The 17,838-nt window shown below is 33.1% G+C and overlaps 1 protein-coding gene across 1 annotated transcript; it reads right to left on the bottom strand.

Annotated features, from left to right (window-relative positions):
- Positions 1-1,645: 1,645 nt before the first annotated feature.
- On the bottom strand, positions 1,646-6,329 carry LOC122596435 (protein CHUP1, chloroplastic-like). Its single transcript, XM_043769012.1, has 6 exons — positions 5,057-6,329; positions 3,821-3,952; positions 3,547-3,728; positions 3,349-3,460; positions 2,024-2,155; positions 1,646-1,923 (listed from the first exon to the last, which is right to left on the bottom strand). Exons 1-6 carry the CDS (start codon positions 6,227-6,229, stop codon positions 1,795-1,797), a joined length of 1,860 nt encoding a protein of 619 aa, XP_043624947.1. The 5' UTR covers positions 6,230-6,329; the 3' UTR covers positions 1,646-1,794.
- Positions 6,330-17,838: the final 11,509 nt, after the last annotated feature.

The raw sequence follows: 17,838 nt of genomic DNA, 5'->3' as shown, positions 1-17,838 counted from the left end.
ACATTCCTCAGTTTGGCCCTTGGTTCGACTTGAATACTGTCTTCCTGATTTGGCTCATTAGTCATCATGTATACTATTATCATGTACAGAAGGTAAATATAGAAGTCATTACATGTGCACAAAATTAACCTTGACAAGATGGAACAAAATCACAAATACGTATGAAACAAGGCAAATGTAGTACAATCTATAATGATATCACAAAATTTCGTTTCATATTAGTGTATTGACTTAACAGACACACTAACTTGTGGAGGTCACACTATCTCACTTTTAATTTATGAAACAAAGCAAGTATCATACAATTTAATATTTGGCTTTCATATTTGGTATTTGACTTGACACCAAAAACCCTTACTTGTAGAGTTGTAGATATCCCGGTGTCCCAACTTTTATATATGTGGACCACATTTTTGTAAAGCAGTCACCTTCGAATTCATATAAAGGGATGCTTTGGATATTGATAAGCAGGTAAATAGCTAAGTTTTTTTTATAACTTCAGATTATTTGAAAACGGAAAAGACGAGCCTTTGATTCAGATGTACAACTTAACCACGGTATCCCTATTATCACTTCCAATTTTTTTTCCGTCGACGTCCTTAAGATAAATGCATTGTGATTTGACACTGAAGCCTTTTATGATGACAGTTGACTTAGTAGTCAAATTGGTAGTTATTATCCCTTTTCTTAATAATGATGTAGCTTATTACATAATCTAAAATCACTTCGTTGATAAGCTTAATGAAGATTATAATGAACACTCAAATACATATGGATCAAAAGTGAGGAATCTCGGGGGAGGGGGTACTTCCACGTTATGTCACACCTCAAAATGCTTGGTGTAGGCGTGTAGCAGGCTTCTTGACTAAATTCTTTGAAGGCATCTCGTTAGAAAACATAGAAAAAGGGGAAAAGTGGGAGAGAGACGAAGATTTACCAGACATTTTATACAAGTCGTTTGACCAAGAGTTTTTGGCAAGAAACTTATGGGGGTGGTGTAGCAGGCGGCTTAGAAGCATCTTGGAGGGATTGCTCCTCCTAAGTCGTTACCACTTTTATGTTAGTGTGTTTAGAAGGAGTTTCATACATTTTTTAACCAAGTGTTTTTTTAAAAGTTTCATAATATTTTAACATAATAAAACAATGCCGATAATCATAGTCGTAAGGTCAAAACAATGGTCAAAACAATGGTCAAAAAGTTAATTGAAAGCCATCTTTGATCTTTGTCCATCTTTGTAGAGGAGTTGACTAGTACCCCCAATTTATACCGTATGTTGGTATATTAGACAAACATTTCTGTAGTTTTCTTGCAAGTTCAAGAATTATCAAGTAATATAAGAATGTTCTTGTGGCTGCAAAATAGAGCAAGGAAACTTTCAATTACATGGTGCATGTGGAGTGAGTTTAGCTATGCAAGTTTTGGTGTTTAATGGGTTTTTTTCTCTTATTCTGTATGATCATGCTGTACTATTGAAAACTATTATGCAAAATCTAGCATCTTGCTAGAATATTAATAAAATTGTTTGTTGGCCTTTCAAAAATATAAGAATGTTCTCTAGTGTGTTGTATGATACTACAAGCCTAGCAAAACTATGATATCCAGACTGATGCTAATCTCTGAGAAATGCCATTTCAACAGCAATTCTTATAGTTATGTGACTGAAACATGAATAATATGAATGCGGAAATGAAAATACAATGTCATTGTATTCACACGGACGAGTCTCTTCTTTACAGCAAAAAGTCCAATCGGTAACAAATGCTGAAGCTGAGTTTGCTACAGATAAAGAATATTTAACAAGCAGTCGACCTACACAACGATTTCTGCTGTTGTTGGCTTTGGCACTGCTCGTGGCACGTTTTTACTTTATCACGCAGCTCTTGGAACGCCCTCATCGTTTCAACATCAAATCCCCCAGCGAACTGCCAAATAACCAAAAATTCAAAACATCAAATATTGACTCTGTCAAAATGGCAGATATTCTACTAAGATTGTTGATGGAAAAAGGGGACATTCTTTTACCTGATGTACGCGAAATGCAAATCGTACACCTTGAACTATCAACTCTTCTTCTTCTGGACCACCAACTGTTTCAAGCTCCGCAGATACTCGTCTCATGTACTTCATTGCCAATTTGACCGATGCAAGCTTGATCTAAAAGTACAAAAACCATTGTTATTTCTTGTGAACATTTAATTTTTAAACTTTGAAATGGAAAATAGTTACTGAGACACGCCTACACGAGGCAGTACCAACCAAACGATTGACAAGATGATAGCCAAATGGATTCAAACAAAACTGTCGACCCAACATGAAAAAAGAGAACTACAGGGTAGGGGCCCTTCTACCAGACTAAAAATTCAAAATCCAGGAATGTCCAAAAGATTACATAAAAGGTACATGTGATCATAAACGAATCCAAGATTTCGATCAAGTGACAAAAGATTATGCATTCGACTCGAGAATATTACAAAATTTAGAAAAGGCAAAGCTTTTTACAAAGCATTCTAATGAACTTTGTTAACATTTTTTCCCATTCTAGAAGGGAGTATTGATACCGCCAAATTTTTATAAACTTACCACACTGTATGAATTTTATGAAATTATATAATATATTTTATATATACATAGCTAAGGTAAAATTATCATACCTTTTCTAGAATCTTGAATATATGTACCATATGTGGGGTAACCAAAAAGTGATGAAAAATGCTTAAAAGAAATACAAGTGTGACATATAAAATCTTGTGGTTTCATAAAGGCCAACCTTTTTTTTTTGAAAATGAAACTCTCAAATCTAAAGCAATATTACAACCTCTAATGCATGATTGTACATGTAATTAAGCAAACACCGAAAAAGGCCAAGAAGGTCCAAACAAATACATTTCAAACAAAGTGTGTGGGGTTTCAATCTCCCATATGGGCATGCAGGTAGGGGACCTAGTAAACTGGGCAAAATCTTTGCTAATATTTTGGCATTTTGTTGCTATATTAATTTCCTGAATTTTTTATGTTATAATGACTAATTGTAGACTGGACACAAGTTTCTTTTTCTTGAAATTGTACACTAATAAAAGCACACATTTAAGGACCACTTGCACCTAATTTCTTAAGCGCACACATTGATCAAAGATGTTTTTACAACCCAAATTACGTTAAAATAAGGGTGACCCCCAATTCACCAAAGGTAAAAAAAGAATGGGTTGAAAATTGCATCAAACGGGTTCGAAACGAACAACTTCTTGGTTTGGGCCGGATCAGGCTGAGTTAGACTCAATGGACTTTCTGTGCATGATTTTACTTTCAAAGGGTGAAAGAAAGTTCAAAAAACAAGAAAGACCTCCTACCTGAGCTACAAATCCTGCTTCTTGCATCCAATCCATTGGAATTTGAAACACTTTGTAACGTGTTGAAGCCGATTCTCTCATTCGTGATAAATTATACACTCCATGCTCTAATCTGTTCGCCAACATACGAATCAGCATGATAAAACATATAATATCAAACTATATATCGATTATATTGATAAATACAAAGATACATACTTTTCAAACAATCCTTGCATTTTTTTTAGAGCGGGTGCACAAGGTTGGCGAGGATCATCACAAAATGATGAAACCTCGGATTCAAGCTTTTTTAGGTCAGAATACCCAAATGCAGCTTCCCTTAACGCATCGGCTTTATGCTCTGGCCATTCAAAGTGTTTAAGAACTGCTCTCTCGTCAACCTGAACTCGTTCAAATGTAAAAGGTTTATATCATCATTTTGATTCCACATGAATAACGAGAAATGTAATAAAAGTAAAGTAGCATGTTTTACCAGGTAAGAGAGTTCATCATCAAGCCATTTAACAAAAGGCACAACATCTTCAATGTCTGTAAATGATGCATTCTCAACTTCTTTTATCAAAAATCTTATGAAATCACCTTGTGTTTCCACATCTGTCTTTATCTGTGAAATTATTTAATCACATAATAAATGTGAAAGTTAAATTAGAAAACACAAAACAAATATACTTTACACATAGCAACTAAGAGCAATCATACAATTTGAATTCTAACAAGTACTGTCCATTTTATAGTTTCAATTTGGAAATTCTGATAGAATGTATATTTGGTGCAAAAGAGTACATCAGGTAAAATTATTGCTCAAAATTTTAACCCTTGTAAAGAATCTACTGTGATGTTAAAATAATTCAATGATATCCCATGTCCTGAATTCAAGCCAATCAAAAATCTACAATGATAGATTTTTTGAACAACTAAAAGTTAAACAAATTTGAAACATTTATTTTCTTAGCACAAACAAGTTATCCTACCTTTATTTCCTCTCAAAATTTTGACATAAGTTGTCTGATATATGCTATTTTTACTACAATAAAAATATGATTACATATGTCAAATTGTCATTATCATCAAATATGCAAAGAATGCCTACACAACTTTCTAAACATCTAATTTGAGTAACCAAAAACTGCAAGGATAAATTGATAGAAAAAAACACCATTTCTCATTAGGTTAGTTGTGTTATGTGTATTTAATGAAGTTAACCTTTTCAATTTTTTAAGTTGCGACATCAATAATTTCTCAACTATATTCAAAGTTTATTTAAATATATAATTAAGTTGGTAGATGAGGAAATTTATAAAATATAGCAAAAACAGTATCTTTGCATAGCAACTTATTCATTAAAGAACTTAAAAATGTACTTAACAACTAACAAGTGAGCTATAAAGATAAGTTCTACCTAGATTCATCTTGACTTTAATTGAACCTATATATTTGTGCATCTTCAATCAAATAATGATACCTAAATACTAAAAAAAAAAAAAAGCTACTAAAAAAGAATCAATCAAGGTAGGAGAGGTTCATGGATATAAAATATCGAAACTACCCTTTTGTCTTTCCCCCAATGATTTTATATTATCAAATCTACACAGTCTTATCTCTAGCATAGTAGCATCACTGTTTCATTTAATATAGGGGGCAACTGTGAGCTAGGCACCGCTCAGGGGCAATACAGTAATTTAACATACTCTAAACTATTAAAACTTACAGCTAGCAAATGTGTAGACCGGTTCTCTATTTCTCCGATCATATCCCGTGTATTCGCCGTCGACGACAACACATCCGCCGCCGTAGATCCACCACATTCCCTCCGTGACTCTCTCCGCATTAACGAATGATAAAACTCCACCACTTCAGGCACTCTTCTCACCTTCGCCGGAAACGGCTTTAACCCTTTCGCCGGCGGTGGTGGCGGCGGCGGTGGCGCCGCCGTCAGTCTCGGCGGAGGAGGCGGTGGCGGAGGTCCCATTTTGATCGCCGTCGCCGTTTGACTCGGTGGCGGCGGCGGTGGAGCTGGTGGCTGCTGCTGCTCCGCCATTACCCTCTCCGCCGAACTACTCAATGAACCATTCGATGAACACGATGACGATAACGAAAACGACGACGACACCGATGATGACGTGGACGGCCTCGGCGGCGGTTTCGGAACACGCGGAACCCTCGACCTGATAACAGAATCCGTTACCAAATTATCTAAAGAATCACATCTCGAAAGCCTCGGTAAATTGTCGATTTCGACAAGTATCGATTCTTTCGAGTTTGATTCCGTGTAACACATACTATTATTATCATATGTCGTCTGGTTCATATTTTTCGCGACATTCGCGAAAGTATGTCCGCGTTTCAAACTTTTAATCATATTTGACTTCCCCGAAATATCCATCAACTGTTGAAACTGAAACCTATTCGACACACTATTCTCAGAAGCTTGTAATAATTGAATTCTTTTCTCAAACTCATTTCTCTGTTCGGTTAATTTCAAATGCAACATTTCAACTTCTTGTCTTAATCTTTCATTTTCCGCTTCTAAACACTCGATTTTTTTACACGAACGCGAAATCTCCGAATCTTTTTTGGAGATCTCGTTTTCGAGAACAGGGAGAATCGCGACGGACTCCTTGAGCAGTTTCTGCTCAAGGAGTTCGGTTCTTAACCGCGATTCTCTCTCTCGTAATTGTTCTACTAAATGTAATAGCTCCGTGACATCCGGGGGTTTTGGTTGGACTTGTGCTGATGATCTTGGAAAATACACACCAAATGACCGTGAAAACATTGCTCCTTTTTGTGGCACTTTTCCATTCCCATTACTATTATTATTTGAAGCAGATGGAGATTGATTTATCGGTGATTTTTGTATACCTTTAATTTTTCCGGTCACCATTATATTATGAAAATTAATATATATCTATATCTAATTAGATATATGTATATGTAACATTTGTTGTGTTGATAAATAGGAATAAAGTTTCTCCACAGAAGTCGTTGTTATGAGTTTTACTAGTGAGAGTGGGAGAGATAGAGATAGAGAAAGACCAAAAGAAAGAAAAAGGGTTAGTAGTGTGTGTTCAAATGTTGGAAGGTAGTGAAACTGAAAATGATATTGTATTAAATATTAATATTAAATGATAAATAAAAAAGAGGACACGAATGACGAGGAACGGTCTTCTGTGGGTTGTTGGTTTTGAAATATTTGAGGAAAGTTTAATAAATTGGAATTTAATTAGATATAATAAAAGAAGGGTAAGTCTTTAAATGTTACTACGCGCCAAACATATTTTGAACTTTGGTTGTGACGAGAAAATATTTTGGTTATCATATTGCCTTGTTTACTTTTCTTGCCTTTTACCTTTTCTTTCCTTTTTGTCGATGGACTTTGGAAGTTTAAATTCTACGAGTAATTTATTGTAGTGATGAAAGGGTTAGCTGGTTTTAATTTTTAACAACCGGTTTTTTTATTAACTGGAAAAGTTCTTGAGACTGGTCAAACTAATTGGGTTAATCCGTTATCAAATCGTGGCATGAAATTTACTGCTTTTGAAAAAAAACATATAAAATCCTCCTAAGTCTTAAATATTTATTGAGTAATTATTGAGCTAGATAGAGTCGACCTATTGTCAAATCGATCCCGCGCCCAAGGTTTAAATTCAAGCTCGAAATATTTATTAAGTCAAGTTTAAGATTTAAATAAATCAATTAAATTACGTATCGAGTTTTTCGAGCTTTAAGTACATTATGAATATTTGTAATTTCGTATATATACATGTTGGTTATAATTTCTATTATTGCTTTTTATGATTTATGTTATTATTAGGCTTAACTTTAATAAAATTAATGTTACATGACTATTGACTAACATATAAGTATTAAAACAAATTATATTTTTTATATATAACATACGATAAAATTTTACCCACAGTAAACCAAATTAGCCTTGTTTGTTTTTTGTCTTAAATTGGTTTTTTAATTACTTTGGCAGGTTACGGTATGCCTAGATTCATTATGATTATTTGATTTTATTTTTTGAACGTTTTTTTTCATGCTTCTTTTTCATTTTTTTTTGATTTATTAGTATAATATTTGTAAACATTTTCACAAAAGTCGTGGATATTGATTCTTTATTTTTATTTCCTTATTTTTTTTTTTTTTATCTTATATTTACCTAAGTTTTACTTTCATTTCTCTTTTTATTCATATGTTATTTTTTCATAATATCAAATATTTTAAAAGTTATTGTATACACTATATACAAATGTTTAGCCTTATTTATTAAAATACATATTAACGATATAAAACAAAATGCATACATCAAATATTTATTATGTGATATTATTAATGTTTTATATAAAATCACGATTTTAGTTATAACGTTTTTATTTTTAAATTGGTAATAGCAAAACTAAATGTATTTATTCAATATGTATTTAGTTATATAAACTTATACTTTTTGTAAAAAATGTGTGAATTACTTGTGAGTGTCGGGCGGTCTGACACATATTATGTTAATAACATGTGTAATTATTTTAATTACATTGGGTAACCTTTAAAAAACTACTCTAATCATGAAAGCTATATAAAAATTGTAAAATTAAAATAAATTAATATTATCTAAAAGTAAAATACCGGAAGCAAACTTTTCCTAAATTATGGTATTTAAACTTTCTACATTATATCATCGGAAGTTATACTACATTATGAAATTAACTTACAGACTCAAAAAATTTGTAAATCATTTTTATAACTTTGTTCTGCCTAATTATTTCATTTTCAAGTTTTGCCAAATATCACAATTTTTATATTTTGATACGTTAAATAATACTAAGTTAACAGTCGTCGAAACCGTCACACCACTTGCTTCATGTACTAGTTATAGTTTATAAATTTTATTCTTAAATTTAATTTTCCCGAAATATTAAGACTTATCCGCCATTGTCCAAGTATATATTTAGTACTCATAATGTCGAGTTAATTATTATCAAATTAAAATGAGTTAATTTACAAATTATTTTTCGTAAAGGACTAATGGATTTTGAATGAAAGATAAAATCACTGATGATACAAATGTATTTAACATGTTCGTTTTAAAAATTATAAACTTTCTCATAGGTAAGAAGATTCGAATTTGTGACCATGAATTTTATAGACAACGTGTTTACCAACTCTCTTTTGATGAAGTTGGTAAAAAAAATAATAATTTGGAATTCATGTTAATAAAAATTATAAACTTAAATTTATACCGATGCCAATCTCAAACTCGAGATATTAAAATTAAATGATGTCTTCTGTAAATTATAAAACAAAAAGGCTTTTAGCACAAAATATTTGAAATACTACCTTATTATAACTATAAAAGCTATATATATTTTTTAACATCAAACTAAATAAATTAATAAGTTATAAAAATGAATTCAAAAATCTATCAAATTATATCTCTTCATAACTAAGTTCGTATAACTCATTAATTTAGATTTATTCAGAATAAGACTCTTAACAAACATTCCAAATTTCCAACCAAACCAATAATTAGCTGTCTTTGTTACTTTTTTTGGTCTTGACATAATGTAACTATAAGTTTATTTAATAGAAATTTATTATTAATTTAATTAAAATCTATAAAAGCTAAATAAGGTAAGCAATCAATCTAATGACTAAAATTCAATTTTCTTTTTCATCCAAGAGCTATAGCTTTTTTAAAAATGAATTTAGAAGTCTCTTTTATTATTATTGGGAGATTAAATTTAAAGGTTTTTTAAAAAGTTCGTTATTTTTTTGAACAATGAGTTAATAGTTAACGTTAGCAATTAACATTTGAGACACCACGGTGATATCCAATTGGGTAGTGTGTGGTGCTTGAACCATGCATGTCTGAGATGAAACTTAAGATTCTCGAAACCTCCATAATAATCCACTACTTCAAATGTAAAAAGTGAGATTCGAACCCTGATAGATTTCTCCTTCGTTTAAAGAAGAAAACAGTTAATGATTGTTAGCCATGACCAACGGCCGGGTAATCATAGACCAATGAGATGGCATAATACTATGGTGTGGAGTTTTTGCTATAACAAAAAGGTAAGCTTTTAAATAACCTTTTTCACCACTTTATCTTCTTGTTTATTTTTTTAGCTTTGTAATACGTTTTTGTAATGTACATTTATGTTATGTATGTACCACCAACCTTATATATGTATCGTTACGTATTCCATAACAACGTCCGGGTACAAAAACTAGTTATTAGTAGTATAATAGAATGAAATTACTAATAGTATAATAGAAAGAAATTACAAATAAAAAAAGCTTATATTTTCATGTAGCATATAAATGGCCAGCGAAACTAATCAGAGACACTTATGGTTTTACTTAAAGTCTTGAGTTTGATCCTCAGAGATGACAAACCTTGAGGATTTTCTTTTAGTATACATGTAAAGACTCATGGTCATTTTCTCATTGTCTAGAATACTTGTAAGATTTCACCATTATACAACGAGATTTTCTGATGTCGTATATTGATTTAATGTTCTGGGAAAAAAAAGTGGTTCTAAGATATTAAATTACAATTACATTTATGGTATAGGAATAGCTCGAAAGATTGTTTTATTTCTTACTTATGACAGCTAATGTGAATTTGATGTAAAATATAAATTTAGGGAAAATGATCCGTACTACAAACTTTACCTAAGCTTAAGTACTGCCACTTAAAAAAAAAGTTACAAATTAAACCTATGAATTTGATAAACATACATAGCCCACTTTGAAGTTTACATAACCTCCCCCTAAATTTTATATAATTTCCCTTGCTTTACCTAATATAGGTACTGCATGCTTTATATAACATTTCCATTAAATTTAAGTGTAATTTGTGGCCGCCCTTTGTTTGGAGTTTTGAGAATAAAAGTTACCGTTCAAAACTATATTTTAGAAAGTTTTGTTGAACAGTAAAAATATTTTTTTAGATAATTTGTTAAATTTTTTGAATTATAAATCTTTAATATATATTAAAATAAAATCTTTAATTATAAATTGGAAAAGTAATGACCATTGATTAAATTTCATCTATTATTCTCTACCATTAGATCATTTTGATAAAATCATCATTGACTAAAGAATTAGTCAATAACACATTTGGTCCTCATAATTTTATAGAATAAATGTGTCTTATAAAGTATTTTATATTTATTTATTTTAGTACAATAATGGTACTTCGCAGTCTCTAATGTATATAACTTATAAATAAATAAAATCATTTTTATAGTATATTATATTTTCATGTATACAAAGTTTTATATATTTGTATTTCTAATGTGGTGTAAATGATACGAATATTTGACAAAATTTCCATTTAGAATGGGTTGATACAAATATTATATGAACTTTTTTTTTATGTGATTGCATAAATTAAAATAACACTTTTGGTTCTCCTAATATATAAGTAAAACTTATGTAGTTATAACTTAATGTTAATAATGATATGTATTAATTAATATCTCATAACTAGCATAATGGTAAACTTATGATCTCACCGTCAGGCAGCGTTGCAGGGTCGATAGCTTGAGAGGATAAATTCCTTTATGGGACTAAGGAGTTTTTGGGCATTTACTATTTTTGAAACATTTATTGGAATATGCGTGTTTCATGTATATTTTTTAGTTTTATGGCTGACAATATTATTTGTTAACGTTTTCAATGACAAAGAACATGATATTATTATTGTGGTTCAAAAGCTTATAACTATTTATCTAGATGTTAATCATTTTCATATATTAAAAAAAAATTTTAATGTAAAAACAAAGAACGAATCTCACGTATTACGCGGGTAATAAGCTAGTTAACTTGCATATAAGATTGTCATTATAAGCACCAGTTACCAATGTCACATGTATTTTTTTAACGGGAAATAATTAATCCTTCTAACAAAACTTTTTAAAAATCCTCCTGATAATATATGATGACACTTGGAAGAATTAAGAGGTAAAACTAAGAAAGAGATGAGTGAAATCCACATGTCATATTTATAAAGTTTTAAAATGATTTATAGACTAATATTTAAAAAGATTAATCATTTTCCTTTTTTAACAAAATACTTAGTTTTCCCCAAATCTCAACCATATTTTATTCACAAGCCCACAAAATAGTCTTGCAAAGCATTTTTGAAAATTATTTGGACCATAAGACTATACGGAGTGAGGCAACTCCACATGAGGGCGTCTTCCGCCATGTGGCATTGCTTCCTCCAAGAAGATGCCCTTCTTTTTGTGGGAGTGAGACATCTTTAAGCATCTATTTTGCATACATTTATATTTTGATGTGTGTGTAAAGTGAGTGTTTAAGGGGCAGAAGAAATACGTCACGAAGGAAGAGAGAGAAAGAATTTTTGAAGGAAGATGCCCCTTGGGGCAATGTAGAGGACAAAGGGGCGATGTTGGGGCAAAAAAAGCTTCACTCCAATCAGTTTAAGTCCATAACTCAATCCAACAATTTGCTAGTTTAGTAACTTTAGTTGCCAATGACTAAAACTTGCAGATTTTATTGTCTATAGACTTACTACATATACAAAATTACATGACTAGAGTAGGCATAAGAAAGGAAATGATATTCATACAACACAATTTGACAATCTACAACAATATCTATTTTATGCAGTTTTATCATGTGGAATAAAGTTTATATCTTTATTGTAAATGACAAAATTATGTTGTAAAATTTCACCCCTAAAAATTGAAATGTCTAACAATTCTTTGGATCCAATAGCACATGAGCATTGCTGGTTGGCTTTTCGGCAATTATAACATTATACATGAACATCGCAAATAACTCTATGATGCAAAAATAGCACCAAATTGATTAGATAAAAACTCATAATTGTTTATAACAACCTCGTGACTATATATAACCTCTCACAAGGATATAATTCATGGATTAAAATTTTGTTAATCCAATTTTATAGGTAAAGTTCAACTTTAACCATTGAATTAAAATTTTATGTTTGAATCCCGAACCTTCATATTAATCAAGGGTTGCATCAATTTTAGAGAATCTCTATCCATTTATTTATCTTTACTTCTTTATAAAACAAACTCTCCCCCCCCCTTTCCTTAATTTTAAGAACCTGAAATGACACATTTACCCTTCATCTTAATATATCTTTATTTCTATTTTATAAAATGTGACTAAAATGCCCTTAAAAAAATTCAATCTCTATTTTTCTCTCACGCTGAAATACATTGCAAAAAACCTAACTCAAAATTCGTCCCCCGCCCCCCCTTTTCATATCTCATGCAACAATTAATCACATCTCTGACCGCAATGAAATTACTTTTACGTTAATAACTAGGGACGGCAACGGGCGGGTAAAAAACCGTTACCCGCAAATATACACCCATCATGGACGGGTTATTTTAATATATATTACCCGTGGATACATGACGGATATAGATTTTTACCCGTTTGCGGATCACAGACGGATAATGGGTATACTATATCCGTCATGGATATATCCGTCACGCAAATCTGTGATAACCATTAGAGAGATCCGTGGATATATTCAATCAGATACCCGCAAAACCTGCATACTATCTTTTAGTTTTATATAAAAATTTATATTTATATATTTGATAAAGATCGATGAACTTTAAATTTATTTATATAAAAATTTTTACACTTTCGGTTTAAAATTTTGTTCCGATTTGTATGCTTCATTCTTATATTATAGCCACTGATGTATTATGTTTTCGATTTACAATTCCAATCTACTTAATTACATAATATCACTGTTATAGAATTGAAGAGTCGATAGATATGTTAACGAAGCAGCATGGTTGGATCAGTGGTAAACACCCTTGCCTCGAGAGACAGAGGTCATGGGTTCGATCCTCATCCCATGCAAAGGTTGGAGGGCCTTTTCTACCATTTAGGTAGAAACTGGAAGCAGTCTCTCTACTTTGGTAGAGGTAAGGTCTGCCTACATCTTAACCTCCCCCATACACCGTCGAGGTATTGGGGCTCAAAACCCGCAGAAGGCGGCACTGAGCAGTTACTTACTTATAGATATGTTAATGCACGCATAGTTATTTCATTTTTCATTAATGGTCATACTATATAGTATATAACGATAACCGTGGATCTATCCGCAAGTTTGTATAACCGCGGATAATGAACATGGATCAAATATTTAACCCATTAGCGGATATCCGTGAATTGACGGATCAAGAAAAAAACCCGCGGACATGGTAATGGTAAAGAGATATCTGCACCCGTTACCCGCGGGTGTCATCCCTATTAATAACCACATCATCACCGTCGCCGTTATCGCCGCTGCGCCACAGTGGGGATGCACTAGCCCACTGCGCCGCAGTCCTGATCCACGGAAATTAATGGACAAACCCCCACTGCGCCGCAGTGGGGATGGCTAAGAGTTGACTGCGCCACAGTCAGGTTAAGAAGAAAGGAGGCCGTGGAAACGTACTGCGCCACAGTCACGAGAAGCTCAAAGTCAAGATCACCTCACTGCGTCGCAGTGAGGGAAGGCTCAACCCCACTGCGCCGCAGTGGGTGCACGAGAGAACAGATCCTGACTTGTTTTTGCATCAGATTTTGAAGGGGTATAAATATAAACCCTAGGGACGAATTTCAATATTTTCAAACTCTTTCTAGGAGCTGCTCTATCAGGATTCTTCATCTCCAATCAAGTTAAATACTTAGGCGGACTCATCGAAGATATTACGGGCACCCATCTAGATCGTATCTACATTATTGTCTTGCATTTTATTTTCTTCAAACAATTGGTACATCATGTTTCTCTTCTATTTTATTCATTATTGTGAATTGATCGTGAGTGGCTAACTGTTTAATCATTCACCTTGATGAAACTAGACGAATAATGTGATTGCAATATTTTTTAATTCAAAAGGGTTTATTTAATTATCGTTGTTCTGTGATCTTGATGATATTAATTCTTTTCATTAATTAATTTCGATATTGGTTGCATATGATTCTTCGTTGGTGGTACTAGTCGAATGTGTATGTGATTTTAAAACGGTTACTTGTCTATAAGTAATTATCACTAGTTCATGGTATGATAGTGAATATCATTTTAAGAAAAGATTAATTTTGTCAACGTGATTGATATCGGTTGGTGGTACCACGTTATTGTCACATAGGTTCAATTGATAATTTGATAGTCAATAAAACTGATTGTTAGAAGAATTGTCTTGGTTTTGGTGGTACCGGCTTGGGTAATTCGACTAGTAGTTAGGTGATTCGATAATTTGTTCACGGTTGGTAGTACCATGTGAGTAACTTAATCTTGTCACGATTATCTTTTAAACTCTAGAGAATTTGTTCTTCATCAAATGCAATCACATTTGAAGTCAAGGTGGATGACTTTTAATTATACTGTCTGAACTGTTCTTTTAAATTTATGCAATCATTTTGCAAACCAATTTATTTAATTGTCAAAAGGAATTTTGAAGCAACACCTGTTTTCCAAACCATTTTACAGGCAACTAATCATTTCACAGTCCTTGAGAACGAACTCAGATTTACCTCTTAACTATATTACAAACGATCGGGTCCACTGCTCGTGAGTGCGTAGTAGTGAGTTCTTTGATAGTTTTAGTTTATAAATTTTAAAGCTCGATTTTGTACATCAAATACCCACAAAATAATGGGGTGGGTCGTGGCAGCTCCAAAGAGTGCCAGCCCTCTACCTTGTTGATGAATCACTCTTCCAGCGCTCCAAAGTGTTTTGTCCATGGTGGTTTTGACCATTTCATGTTGAAGTTTGTAAATCCATGTGTGGTAATTGATGTAGCATAAGCCCATGTGGGGTATTGTGATTATGAAGCCTAAGAACCTCCGGGGCCTAAGAATCCCGATAGTTGATATGATATGAGGCCTAAGAACCTCCGGGGCCTAAGAATCCCGATAGATATGATTGTTATGATTGTTTAGCTTATATGGATCCATATATGTGTTGATAGTGTGCAAGGTGAATATGTAAATGTGACATGACGATGCCATAGGTTACATGTAAAAGTCCTTGTACTTTGCCCTCCTTCGTATCCGTAAATGTATGCAAGTATATTCACTAAGCCTTTGCTTATATTTTAGTTGTTTACCCTTTTATAGATAGTTTCGGAAGAAGGAACTAGTGTGTTGATTTGAAAGAATTGAATAGAGCTTGAAGTTGACTTTTGCAAGACATTTGAAGGTATTAGGTCATTCTTGGATGAATGACACACTTTTGGCTTTCGAGGCTTAGAAATCCCTCTCCCTTTGGCTCTTGGTACATTCTAATTTGTTGGTCATGCTTTTGTTAAAATGTGTGTAAATGATCAAGTGTAAAGTCTTAGCACATTGTGAAGTTGCACTTTGCACGAAAATAGCGTCAAAATGGGTAAATGACCCATTAATGGTATTCATGGGTTTTGAAACTAGTTGATGTTGTAATTTTGTTCAAAATATGTCCATATTGTTCTTGGTCATCTTTGAAATGTGTTTTATGAAGTTCATTTTGAATTGTGAAGGTTGCAAGTTTGTTCAAGTGTTGAAATGGTTTAGGGTTGCTGGTCAGGTGGCTCATTGCGGCGCAGTGGGGGTGGTTTTGCCCACTGCGGCGCAGTGGAATTTCACGTAAAGAATTTCTGTTTCTCCCACTGGCGCAGTGGGGGGTGTGTCAAACCCACTGCGGAGCAGTGGGGCACCTTCTCTTTCAGGGCCGAGGTTCTCCACTGCGGCGCAGTGGGGAGTGCTCAACCCACTGCGGCGCAGTAGGGTATATATATATATATATATAAATTCTTATATTTTCGATTTATCGAGTCTAGTCCTTTCATAAGTACAACATGCTATCATAATGGGTCTTTTAGTAAGCCTCATCTTCGACACGTGTCCTACGAAGATTTTAGGAGGAAGACCGTCGGTCATTGGATCCATTAGCATATTTATGTGTACTTATGTACTCAATACAAAGAACATTTTCCTCAATCCGTTCACATAAAACAGATACTTTGTATCGAGATACATCTCAGCGTTAGTTGAACTGTTACTGTTCAAAGAATTACGGTAGCTGAGTTATCACAGTAAAACTTCAATGGTCTAATCATAAAGTTGACGACTCTCGAGTCCACTGACCAGGTTCTTTAACAACATCTCATGACATGAAATTATGAACGTTCAGACATCATGGTAGACGTTGCAGTCAGTTTCTACTTATGACTCCGTCAAAAGATAGGTTTGCCAGCTAATCACAAATATACATCCAGAAGTAATTTCTTATAGGAATTAAAAACATTCCACTACTTCTAAGTTGTCACCTCTTCTATAAGTTAATATGTAGTTTTTGGTCCTTTGCAAATATCGTAGAACCTTTTTAGCCATTTTCCAATATGTTAATCCGGGATTATATACTTAATTCCCAAGCATACCGGCAATATGAGCAATATCTGGACGAGTACAGACCTGAGCGTACATAATGCTCTTTAACTACTTACGAGTAAGGTATCATCCTCATTTGCTACTTATTAATCTCAATGTTCGGACTTCGGAAACAATCAAATGCGTCTCTTTTTACTAATAGATCTATAGTGGGTGTGTAGTGTTGTAAGTTATTGCGTTCTAAGATGTGTTCAATATAAGTCTTTTGAGAAAGAACTAGAACATCATTACGCCTATCCCGATGTATTTCGATACCTGTGACATTAAAGGCATCACCGAGATCTTTTATGTCAATATTCTGCGAAAAATAAACGCTTCGACTTACGCAACATATCCAAGTTGTTACTTGCAAGTATAATATCATTCACGTGCAAAACAAGGATTGTAAATTTACTCCCACTGATCTTGAGATTAGTGCATTAATCCACTTGATTCTTCAGGAAAGTCTTGTCCTTTTATGACTTCATTAATCTTAAGGTACCATTTTAGTGATGCTTGCTTCAACCTGTATATGGACTTATTCAACTTGCAGATCATGTGCTCTTTACTTTATGGAACTTCAGGTTCACATGTATCCGTCTTAATGCAAGTTTGCATTCTGGAAAGTGGTATTGACATCCATCTAATGTAACTCTAAATCATAATGAGATACGAATGCCATGATGATCCTTAAGGAATCTTTATGAGACAGGAGATAAGGTCTCTTGATAATCGATTTCTTCCTTTTGAGTAAAGCCCTTCGCAAATGGTTATGGCCTTATAACGTGTGATGTTTCCATTCGGGTCTAATTTGGTTTTGAGGATCCACTTACAACTTATAGATTTGGATTTTTCAAGAAATTCAACCAAGTCCCAAACGTCATTATGCTATATGGAATTTAAGCTCTCAAATTATGCCTTCATCCCACTAAGTGGCATGATCGCTATTAATGGCATCTTAATAAGAGGTATGATCAGTAAGCTTTCCAATGTCCTCAACTTCAGTTAAATAATGAAATCATCAAAGTTATGGTCGTGCGTGACCTAGATGATCTCCTGAGTTGATTTTCAGGTTTAGTATAG

Source organism: Erigeron canadensis, chromosome 4 (assembly GCF_010389155.1).
Source record: "Erigeron canadensis isolate Cc75 chromosome 4, C_canadensis_v1, whole genome shotgun sequence".
Classification (NCBI taxonomy): domain Eukaryota; kingdom Viridiplantae; phylum Streptophyta; class Magnoliopsida; order Asterales; family Asteraceae; genus Erigeron; species Erigeron canadensis.
The sequence above is the reverse complement of the archived record's forward strand: the minus strand, read 5'-3'. Positions and strand labels throughout refer to the sequence as shown.

What these genes read in the sequence shown, in the direction of transcription:
- LOC122596435 (XM_043769012.1), bottom strand. Translation starts at nt 6,229, where the DNA reads ATGGTGACCGGAAAAATTAAAGGTATACAAAAATCACCGATAAATCAA. An exon ending in GGTCTACACATTTGCTAGCT is followed by an intron (nt 3,953 to 5,056) that starts GTAAGTTTTAAT and finishes ATAATTTCACAG; the next exon opens with ATAAAGACAGATGTGGAAAC. An exon ending in ATGCAAGGATTGTTTGAAAA is followed by an intron (nt 3,461 to 3,546) that starts GTATGTATCTTT and finishes GTTGGCGAACAG; the next exon opens with ATTAGAGCATGGAGTGTATA.